Source organism: Chiloscyllium punctatum, chromosome 36 (genome assembly GCF_047496795.1).
Source record: "Chiloscyllium punctatum isolate Juve2018m chromosome 36, sChiPun1.3, whole genome shotgun sequence".
Classification (NCBI taxonomy): Eukaryota; Metazoa; Chordata; class Chondrichthyes; order Orectolobiformes; family Hemiscylliidae; genus Chiloscyllium; species Chiloscyllium punctatum.
Genome location: NC_092774.1, coordinates 76101691 through 76113833, shown reverse-complemented (window position 1 = coordinate 76113833; position 12143 = coordinate 76101691). Strand labels below are relative to the sequence as shown.

General features: G+C 45.5%; 1 protein-coding gene across 1 annotated transcript; it reads right to left on the bottom strand.

Moving 5' to 3' along the window:
- Positions 1 to 1297: 1297 nt before the first annotated feature.
- Positions 1298 to 11885, bottom strand: LOC140460726 (uncharacterized). The gene is made up of 2 exons (XM_072555353.1): positions 11740 to 11885; positions 1298 to 4920 (listed from the first exon to the last, which is right to left on the bottom strand). Exon 2 carries the CDS (start codon positions 4543 to 4545, stop codon positions 3640 to 3642), a length of 906 nt encoding a protein of 301 aa, XP_072411454.1. The 5' UTR covers positions 4546 to 4920; positions 11740 to 11885; the 3' UTR covers positions 1298 to 3639.
- Between the last annotated feature and the right edge of the window lie 258 nt (positions 11886 to 12143).

Sequence of the window (12143 nt, the reverse complement as noted above, 5' to 3'; positions counted from 1 at the left end):
TAAATCATGGTTCAACAGTTGGTTGTCTGTGCAGTTTCTGAGTCAGTATTCAAATTAAAGCGATTCACCCACAACCAGAATGGGAGGTTGGGATTAACAATGACTCCTTTGCATTCAGCAGGACGGCACGTCAATACTGTTACAGCGAATGCTGAACCTCCTCCCCTCTCTGAGATCTCAAAACAAAACACCAAAAGAGGAGTGCGTTGCCCTATAATCTATACAAAATTAGTGTGAAAAGTGGTGTCATCTGCTCTAGTCTTAAAAACAAAAATAAATCCCTGACACTTTAAAATCAACAAAAAGCAATTTACATATCCAACTTGAATGGTAAACAACTGAACTAAACTATTAACAAACCGAATAAATCCCTTCGAACTACTGACGATTCTGGCATAAAACAGGATTTTTGTCATATGCTGTTCCAATAAATACAAGACCCACTAATACCACAAGAAATAGAATTTAGTCTCTCAGATTACAGCCTGGTTACGTCTTCCAGAATATTCTAAGCATCATTCTATTGAATCTTTTGTCAGGAATTCCTGCTCTTCTGGTTTTCTTGTAAATGATGCTGTCTCATTCACAGATGACTGTCAGAGCTGATGTCTCGCTCTCGTGCTGAGGACTCTTAGCTCTAGCAATAGGGAGTTAGCTCTGGGGCTCTGTTCAACTGTCCCCTTCTTTTATACCCTTGATGCCATATTGAGTTTTTACAATGGTTTTGACAACAGAGGACCAATCCTATCAGATTTAAATTTAGTAGGTATTGGTAGCCAAAGGACCTGACTTGAATTGATTGGCTAAATTGAAAAGTCATTATCTTGGCCTGTTAACTGTCAACCTTGTGATAGAAATGTTTCTGTTTGTGTGCTCTCTGTTGTGATGATGTTACTCCTTTAAGAAGATTATGTCGTCTTGATTTTTTTTCCCCAAGAGGGGTTGTAAAAGGCAGAGGGTCCAATTTGACTGGGCTAAGGGACTTCACTAATGGCCAACAGATATTGGCAAAGGCAATAATCGGAAAAAGGTTTGAGATTTATTTTTCTGAAACACTCTACAGCGAAACAGTCTGTAAGGTCACCCCTCAGCCTCTGACCCTCCAGGGAAAATAGCACTAGTCTATTTCAGCCTCTTGCAACAGCTCCAACCCTGGCAGTATCTTTGTAAATCTTTTCAGAGCCCTTTCATGTTTCACAACTTGTTACAAACACGTCGACTAAATTCAGAGAAGCCTCTCAATTACAGCTGTAAGTGGAGAAAGTGCATTTAATAATGAGTCATGAATAAAGGCTGTATTAATCTTTTATTGTGAAGTTTTACTCCTACATCTCCAAACAGAGCATACACACCTGGTCAGAAGCAGCCTATGGGATTTAAGACACGATTGGCTGTTTTCCAATGAGGACTGACTTTGCACAGAAACCATAGACATTTTAAATGAATGGGGTACCATTTGTTTTAAGGTCAGGTAAACTTAAGAGGCACTGCATTGGCTTAGAAATGAGAGATCCTTGACACACACACAGCTGAAATTATCACTGTGCCATTATTAACAAATTAGAATTAAGGCTGGGATGTTTTTCCCGCTGGAGCAGAGGAGGATGACAGGCGAAGTTTATAAAACTGTGAGGGTTATAGATAGGGTTAAGGATTGTTGCCTCTTACCTAGGATGGGGGAATTTCAAGACTGGGGACACATTTGTAGGTGAGAGGGGAGAGATTGAAAAAAATATGTAGGCCAAAAATTTTAGAGAGTGGTTTGTGTATGGAATGAGCTGCCAGTGGAAGTGGTTGAGGAAGATACAACAACAACATTTAAAAGGCATTTGGTCAAATACATGGAGAGGAAAGGTTTAGAAGGATAGTGGCCAAGTGCAGGGAAATGGGGTTACTGTTGATGGATGTTTTGGTCAGCATGAACCAGTTTGGGCCGATGGGCCTGTCTCCGTGCTGTAACACTGACTCGTGTCTTTGTCGCTCCAACAGTTTTGAGTTTTCAGATGAGCACCTCACTTAATCACACTGAATAAAATCCGATCTCATGAGTCAACTCTGATTTGGAAGTGCTGGTGTTGGATTGGGCTGGACAAGGTCAGAAGTCACACGGCACCAGGTTAGAGTCCAACAGGTTTATTTGAACTCACGAGATTTCAGAGCACTGCTCCTTTGTCGGTGAAGTGATGAAGCAGCAGCATTGAAGAAGGAGCAATGCTCCTAAAGCTTGTGATTTCAAATAAACCTGTTGGTCTGTAAGCTGGTGTTGTGTGACTTCTGATGCCTTCAGCTGTGGGTTTGTGTCGAACTTAATGGGATATTTTGTCCAACACGGCATTTTTAAACAGTATCACTTGGAGGGATTCATTTGAAACCTTTCAAGAGGTGAGTTCAACAAGACTGAACTATTCAAAGTTACTTGGACTCCATTTTAAAATTTACATCAGGACCGGTAGACTTAGAGATATACAGCACGGAAACAGACCCTTTGGTCCAACTCATCGATGCTGACAAGACATCCTAAATTAATTTTGTCCCATTTGTCAGTATTTGGCCCATATCTGTCTAAACCCTTCCTGTTCATGTCCGAAACCAGATGCCTTCTAAGTGGTATAATTGTACCAGCCTCCACTTTCTCTGGAAACTCATTCCATACACGCACTACCCTCTGCATGAAAACATTGCCCCTTACGTACCTTTTAAATCTCTCACCCAGCCAAATAGCCTCTCCCTGCAGCTCAAACCCTCCGACCCCCGGCAACATCCTGGTAAATTGTTTCTGATACAGAAGTCAATGTTTTGGGAAGAACCCTTCTTCAGTCCTGAAGGAGTGTTAATACACGAAATGCTAACTTCACCTCCTAACGCTATCTGGGTTGCTGCATTTACTTGGAGAAAGTGAGGACTGCAGATGCTGAAGATCACAGTCGAGAGTCTGGTGCTGGAAAAGCACAGCAGATTAAGCAGCGTCCGAAGAGCAGGAGAATCAATGTTTCAGGCATCATTGCTGAGGAAGGACTTATGCCCAAAACGTCGATGCTCCTGCGCCTCAGATGCTGCCAGACCTGCTGTGATTTTCCAGCACCACACTCTTGACCAGTCTCCATTTACCCCTGACTAACGCACCACATTACACATCCCTGAACACTATGGACAATTGAGCTAGGCTAACTCACCCTAACTTGTACATCTTTGTATAGTGGGAGCAAAACCGGAACACCCGGAGGAAACCCATGCAGACACGGGAGAATCAAACAGTAGAATCAAACCCGGGTCCATGGCTCTATGAGGCAGCTGTGCTAAGCACTGAGCCACTATGTCACCCCGAGCCACTTTAGGATTGCACTTGGGGGTGCGAGGCGGTGTGCAGTCCAGAAAATTGTTTTAAAAGCCCAACAATGTTCCCACTGCACCCACTGTCAGAGTGGGGCACAAGGTTTAGTCCACAGTAGCGTCACTGGCGGTATCCGATTGTTGGGAGCACTGGTGTCCCCGCTGGTGTCTTCACAAGTTGCTGGAAAATGTGAACCTCTTGCCGCACTCAGGGCAGCTGAATGGCCTCTCCCCTGTGTGGACCCGCCAGTGGGTCAGCAGAGCAGAAGAATTGCTGAAGCCCTTCCTGCACTCAGGGCAATAAAACGTCTACACTCCCGTGTGGACCCGCTGGTGGGTCAGTAGGTGGCAGGAGCGATTAAAGCGTTTCTCACACTCTGGGCAGGAGAACGGCTTCTCCCCGGTGTGGACCCGCTGGTGCCTCAGCAGGTGGGAGGAATTGCTGAAAGCCTTCCCGCACTCGGGACAGCTGAAGGGCCTCTCCCCCGTGTGGACCCGCTGGTGGGCCATGAGGTTGGAGGAGACCGCAAAGCCCTTCCCGCACACTGAGCAGGAGAATGGCTTCTCCCCGGTGTGGACTCGCTGGTGGGTTAGCAGTTGGGAGGGCTGGGTAAAGTCCTTCCCACACTCAGGGCAGGCAAATGGCCTCTCCCCAGTGTGGACCCGCTGGTGTGTCAGCAGGGAGGAGGAACTGCTGAAGCCCTTCCCACATTCAGGGCAGGGGAACGGCTTCTTGCCTGTGTGGACCCACTGGTGCCTCAGCAGGGCAGAGGAATCGCTAAAGGCCTTCCCGCACTCGGGGCAACTGAATGGCCTCTCCCCGGTGTGGACACGCTGGTGCTTCAGTAAGTCAGAGGATTTGCCGAAGGCCTTCCCACAATCAGAGCAGGGGAAGGGCCTCTCCCCGGTGTGGACACGCTGGTGCGCCAGCAAGTGGGAGGAGTGGGTGAAGCTGTTCCCGCACTCAGGGCAGGTGAATGGTCTCTCCCCAGTGTGGACCCAGCGGTGGTCCAGCAGGTGGGAAGAGCGGATAAATCCCTTCCCACACTCTGGGCAGGAAAACGGCCTCTCCCTGGTGTGACTGCGCTGATGAATTTCCAGGGCAGATGGGACACTGAAGCCTTTCCTGCAGTCACCACACTTCCACAGTTTCTCCATGGGGCGAGATTCCTCTGATTTCTCCACGGCCAAAGCTTCAGCTGCACACAAACGCATGCACAACCCCTCCCTGCCGTGAATTCCTCTTTCCAGGCTGTATAATTGTTACAGGCTGCACACTTAATGCGCTGCCACAGTAGCGTCTCTCATCCAGCTCCACTGATGCTGAAAGCGGACTGAAACAGAAACCAAAGAGTTTTGCTCCTTCTCATAGAATCAAAATCGAAGATCGTTAGAGTCCCAATGGATTGATTGACTGTCTGTCATTGACGTGAAAATGAGGACTGCAGATGCTGGAGAGTCAGTCAAAATGTGTGGTGCTGGAAATACACAGAGGTCAGGCAGCATCCAAGGAGCAGGAGAGTTCCTGTTTCGGGCATAAGCCCTTCGTCTGTTGAATTTGAAACTTCAGTCTTCAGATCTTCAAATGCACTTGAAAAAAAGATTATGAAAGTCATCACTGTCAGTCAGGGTAGAAATTCTGAACAAGCAATTCTACTTTATGCGGAACATTCTTTTCTTTTGTAATTCCATGAAATTGAAAGCACCATTTACCCTACTCCGATTGCTCTACATTTACACCTGATTAATGCATCTAACCTACACATCCTGGACACTATGGACAATTTAACATGGCTAATTCACCCAAACCTGCACATCTTTGGATAGTGAGAAGAAACAGGTGCACTGGAAGAAATCCGCCACAAAAAACAGTTGGAGAATGTGCAATATCCACACAGACAACGGTCCCGAGGCTGGAATTGTACCTGGGGCCCTGGTGCCGTGAGGCAGCAGCACTAACCACTGAGACACCGTACCTTCCTTTTCCAGTCCCGCCACCAAGTCACTCAGCTTGAGCTCAAGCAAAGCACTACATTTAATTTTCGCTTCACACTCACTGAACTTTCGGCCTGTCCCCACTTCCCCTACGGAAATGCAAAAAGCTGGGGGGTTGCCACATAGAATCCCTACAGTGCGGAATGAGGCCATTTGGCCCAACAAGTACATAACAACACTCTGAAGAGTAACCCACCCACACCCATTTCCCTACTCCTATCACTCTCTCCATTTACCTCCGACTAATATACCTAACCCACACATGCCTGAATACTATGGGGCAATTTAGCATGGCCAATTCACCCTAACCTGAAAATCTTTGGATGTAGGAGGAAACCGGAGCACCTGGATGAAACTCATACAGCTACGGGGTGAACAATGTGCAAACTCCACACAGTCAGTCACCTAAAGCTGGAGTCAAATCCTTGTCCCTGGTGCTGTGAGGCAGCAGTGCTAACCACTGAGCCATGTGCTGCCCATGTGTGCTGAAAGAGATGCAATGTGGAACTTCATTGACTGTACCGCACAGTGGATTGTTGAGTAAGGTCAAGTCTCGAAGGATCTGGAAAGAGGTAGCCAACATTTAGGAGTGCATTGCAACAGATGCTGGAATCCGTCCTGAAAACAACAAATGCTGGAGATCACAGCTGGTCAGGCAGCGTCCACATAGAGAGAGCAAGCTAACATTTCAGGTCTTCTTAGAGATTTATAAAATCTTGCTGGATACAGAGAAGATCAATATCAGGAGTCATTTCCCTGGAATGAGGGATTTCAAGACGAGCGGACATATTTTTAAGGTGAGAACAGAAAGATTTAAAAACAAAGTAAGGGGCAACATTTTCACACAGAGTGCTTCATGTGTGGAATGAATTTCCAGAGGAAGTGGTAGATGCGCTTACAGTCACAACATTTAAATGACATTTGGAATAGTACATGAATAAGAAATGTTCAGAGGGATATTGGGCCAAGCACATGTAGGTGCGACTAGTTTAGTTTGGGATAATGGTCGACATGGACTGGTTGGACCGAAGGATCTATTTCCGTGCTGTGTGACTCTGACTGGATACAGTGGATACTGTTTCCACCAGTAAGAGAAACGAGGACCAGAGGACATAGGCTCAGGGTGAAGGAATGCCCTTCAGAACTGAGATGAGGAGGAATTCCTTCAGGCAGAGGATGGTGAATCTGTGGATCTCATCACTGCAGAGGACATTTAAGACAGGGATAGATAGGTCTTTGATAAGCAAGGGGATCAAGGGTTACGAGGAGAAGGTAACAGAATGGGATTGAGAAACATATCGGCCATGATCGACTGGTGGACCAGACTCACTGGACCAAATGGCCTTATTCTGCTCCTGTATATTGTAGTCTTAAAACTGGGCAGATTACTGAAGTGGTTTTCATGAACAATTTCAGAGTCCTGAAGTAAAGTCGTAGAGGTGTACAGCACGGAAACAGACCCTTTAGTCCAACTCGTCCATGCTGACCAATTATCCTAATCTAATCTCGTCCCATTTGCCAGGACTTGGCCACTATCGCTCTAAACCCTTCCTATTCATATACCCATCCAGATGCCTTTTAAATGCCGTAATTGTACCATCCTCCATCACTTACTCTGACATTCATTCCATACATGCACCACCCTCTACATGAAACACTTGTCCCTGAGGTCCCTTTTAAAATCTTTCCCCTCTCACTCTAAACCGATGCCCTCTAGTTCTGGACTCCACAACCCAGGGAAAAGACATTGTCTGTTTATAAAATCATGAGGATTATGGATAGAATAAACGTGTGAAAGATCACCACCTCCCCCCCGCCCCCACCCCCACAAAAGTCTCTGATGCTCTGGGAAATCAGCCTGAGTCTATTCTGCCTCTCCAGCTAAAATCCTCCAAACACAGCAACATCCTTATAAATCTTTTCTGAACCCTTTCAAGTTTCACAGCATCCTCCTGATAGGAAGGAGACCAGAATTGCACACAATATTCCGAAAGTGGCCGACCAGTGTCCTATATACCTGCAACGTGACCTCTCAACTTTACTACCCAAATGCCTTCCTCACTGTTCTATCTACCTGCGACTCTACTGTCAAGGAGCTATGAACCTGCACTCCAAGGTCTCTTTGATCAGCAACACTCCCTTGGACCTTACCTGATTGGCTTTTCCAAAATGTAGTACCACATATTTATCTAAATTAAACTCCATCTGCCATTCCTTAGCCCATTGGCCCATCGGATCAAGATCCCGTTGTGATCGGAGGTAACCTTATTTGCTGTCCACTACACCTCCAATTTTGGTGTCATCCTCAAACTTACTAACTATACCTCTTATGCTCACATCCAAATCATTCATATAAATGACGAAAAGTAATGGAACCAGCACCAATCCTTGTGGTCACAGACACTGGTCACAGGCCTCCAGTCTGAAAATCAACCCTTCACCACCACCCTCTGTCTTCTACCTTCAATCCAGATCTGTATCCAAACGGCTAGTTCTCCATGTATTTCTCGAAAGCTAACCTTGCGAACCAATCTCTCATGAGGAACCTTGTTGAATGCCTTTCTGAAGTCCATGGAGATCATGTCTACTGCTCTGCCCTTGTCAATCCCTTGTTACTTAAAAAAATTCAATCAAGTTCGTGAGACATGATTTCTCACGCACAAAGCCATGCTGACTGTCCCGAATTAGTCCTTGCCTTTCCAAATACATGTAAATCCTGTCCCTCAGGATTACCTCCAACAAGTTGCCCACCGGCAATGTCAGGCTCATTGGTTGATAGTTCTATGGCTTTTCCTTGCAATCTTTCTTAAATACTGGTACCACATTAGACAACCTCCAGTCTTTCATCACCTCACGTGTGACTATCAATGGTACAAATACCTCAGCAAGGGACCCAACAATCACTTCTCTAGCTTCCCACAGAGTTCTAGGGTACAACTGATCAGGTTCTGGGGATTTATCCACTTGCATGCATTTCAAGATATGCAGCACCACCTCCTTTGTAGTACAGACATTTTTACATTTTTCGAGATATCATCTGTTTCCACACATTCTATTTCTTCTATTTCCTTCTCTACAGTAAACACTGATGCAAAATACTTATTTATTATCTCCCCCAATTCCTGCAGTTCCACACATAGGCTGTCTTGCTGATCTTTGAGGGGCCCTGTTCTCTCCCTAGTTACCCTTTTCTCCTTAATGTATTTATACAAACCCTTTGGATTCTCCTTAACTCTACTTGTCAAAGCTATCTCATGGTCCCTTTTTGCCCTCCTGAGTTTACTCTTAAGTATACTCCAACTGCCTTTGTACTGTCAGGATTCACTCGGTCTCTCCTGTCTATACTTGTCATATGCTTCCTTCTTTTTCTGAACCAAAAGCTCAATTCCTCTCGTCATTCAGCATTCACTACACCTACCAGCCTCCCCTTTCACCCTAGGTTCTAGATTAGAGTGGTGCTGGAAAAACACAGTTCAGGCAGCATCCGAGGAGCAGGAAAATCGATGTTTTGGGCAAAAGCCCTTCATCTAATCTAGAATCTGGTTTCCAGCATCTGCAGTCCTTGTTTTTACCTAGTCTTTCCCCTTTCAACCTCACAGGAATATACTGTCTCTGGACTCTCAGTTTCTTATTTTTGAAGGTTTCCCATTTTCTCGCCATCCCTTTACCTGCGAACATCTGCTCCCAGTTAGCTTTTGGAAGATCTTGCCTAATACCAAGTTAGCCATCCTCCAATTTAGAGCTGGTCTCGACTTTATCATCACTCTTTTATAGCTCATAGAATTATGGTCACTGGCCCCAAAGTGCTCCTCCACTGACAGCTGAGTCACTTCCCCTGCCTTATTTCCCAAGAGCAGGTCACGTTTTGCACCTTCACTAGTCAGAACATCCACTTACTGAATCAGAAAATTTTCTTGTACACATTTAAATTCCTCTTCATCGAAACCCTTAACACTACGGCAGTCCCAGTCTCTGTTTCGAAAGTTAAAATCCCTGACCATAACCACCCCATTTTTATTACAGATAATTGAAATCTCCTTACAAAATTTGTTTCTCAATTTCCCTCTGACTATTAGGGAGTCTGTAATAAAGGGGAGAAAGCTGGAGAATGGGGTTGAGAAACTTATCAGCCATGATTGAATGGTGGAGCAGACCCAGTGGACTGATTGGCCTAATTTCTGCTCCTGTGTCCTATAGGCTCTTGCTGTTCTGCACACAGTGAGAGAAACTTGGGAGCAGGAGTAGGCCATTTGGTCTTTCAAGCCTGCACCAGCATTCAACAGATCATGACTGGATATTAATCTACCTACAGCTAGATGGATAAACTGGGAATCTTTTTCTCCGGAGCATAGGATATTGAGAGATGACCTTACAGAGGATTATAAAATCACGAAGGATAGAGATGTCCTTTCGCTCAGATGTGAGCTTCAAGATTAGGGAGCAAATTTTTAAGGTGAGTGGAGAAAGATTTTAAAAAGACATCAGAAGCACCCTTTTTTAAGAGTGGTTTGTGTGTGGAATGAATGTCCAGACAAAGTCCAGAGGTCAGATCAGTTTTCCTTCGTGTGAATCCAAGGAAAGTGATGGGATCAGACGGAGGACCAGGCCGTGCACTCAGAGCATGTGCAGATCAACTGGCAGAGGTCATCTCGCACATCTTCAACCTCTTCCTGCAGGAGGCCATTGTCCCTGTCTGTTTCAAGAGGGCCAACATCATCCCTGTGCCTCAGAAGACTCATGCAGCATGTCTCAATGACTACCGCCCAGTTACCCTAACTTCGGTGGTCATGAATTGCTTTGAATTTGCCTATCAGCAAATTGGGATCCATGTCAGATGCCATATCATTTGCCCTTTCCTCCTCCCTAGAACATCTTGACACCAAGAACAGGTACTTAAGAATCCTACTTGACTACAGTTCAGTCTTCAACACTATTATCCCCTCGAGACTGATTACTAAACTTCGTGATCTTGGACGAAGCCCCACTCTCTGCAACTCGATCCTCAGTTTCCTGACCCACAGGCCAAAACCACGAAACTCGTTATTGACTTTTGGCGGGATGTTACTCATGTCCCCATATACATTAACAGCACAGAGGTGGAATGAGAGGAGAGTGTCAAGCTCCTGGGAGTGGTCATCCACAACAAGCTGTCTTGGATGTATCACTACCTGGTATGGCAACTGTACCATTCAAGATTGGAGACAGTTTCAGAGAGTGGTGAACTCAGCCCGGACAATCACAAAAGCCAACCTCCCATCTATAGAATCCATCTACCAGGCTTGCTGTCAAGGGAAGCCGCCAGCATTCTTAAAGATCCATCCCACTCTGGTAATGTTTGTCTACAATCTCTACCATCGGGAAGAAGGTACAGAAGCCTGAACACACGCACCAGCCAATTTTGTAACAGTTTCTACCCTATTGTTAGAATACTGAATGGACTCTCAAACTCTCAGGACTTGCCTGAACCTGTGTTTTTGTTTTTGCCACTGTTTACCTATTATTTACTATGCCACTTAACTATGTGATCTGCCTTTTTGATCACAAGACAATGCTTTTCACTGTGCCTCAGTACATGTGACAATAAATAAATTCAATTCAGTTCAAGTGGTGGATGTAGTCCAGTTAAAAGGGTGAAAAAGCATTTGGATCAGCACATGAGTAGGAATGCTTCAGAGGGATATGGGCCAAACACTGGCAGGTGCAACTAGTTGAGTTTGAGAACATAGTCAGCATGGACTAGATGGTCAGAACAGTCTGTTTCTGCAATGACTGACTGTCTAACTGTTCTATACTGGTCTTAAACCCATTTTCTTGCCTCCCCCGAGAACCATCCACTTCCTTGTTGTCGAAAATTCAAATGAACTCAGCCTTGAATATATTCAATGACACCCCCCCCCCCCCGCCCCAAACTGCAGGAAGACATCGCCACCTCTGAACTCAATTCCTCTTGCTAATGTACCACTTGCCTTGCTCATTGCTTGCTGATATAGAAGGACGCTGAGGCCTGTTTGTATAGCAACACATCATTCCTGATGAAGGGCTCGTGCCTGAAATGTCGAATCTCCTGCTTCTCAGATGCTGCCTGAAACTGCTGTGCTTTTCCAGCCCTACACTTTTCGACTCCGATCTCCAGCATATGCAGTCCTCACTTTCTTCACATCCCAATATATCACTATTTAAGGAATGCGTCTCCTTTCTGCTTTTTTGTAAAACAGCAAATGCGATAACTTCACATTGTGCTACTACATTTGCCATGTGTTTGCAAACTGAGACACAATCTTGGACTAACTTTTCCAGAGTCTCTCCCCTCGCCGGGATTCACTCCCTTTCCTTTCAATTACTGCAAAACAAAAATTGAACCCCAGAATGAAAACAAATGGAAAAGGGAGTGAGAAAAGAAAGTGCCGTACTCACAGATGTTGGACAGAGGAAGGAAGTTGCAGTCTGGGGTAAAGCTCAGTCTTTATTCAGAGAGGAACAACAGCAGTAGCAACTTCAGAAGCTCATGATCAAACTTCCGTATTCAGACAATAGCGGGGCTCTGATTGACAAAAGAACCAGGCTCCTTCCGCTCATCCCGAGCCCCCCATTGGTCCATCAAAAGAAGGTCGCGGTCCGTAATTGTGGACAGCGTGAAGCATGCGCAGTTCTTGTTAACACCGCTGAACATGCGCAATACCTACTGACACCGAGGAGTATGCGCAGTGTGGTCTGTGGCGATGCTGGTGTTGCTGACAAGATTTTGTACCCGAATGTCAAATGGCAACAGGAGTTTAAAAAAAAGGTGAAGCCAATTTTTTTTACCTGTAGCTCGACAT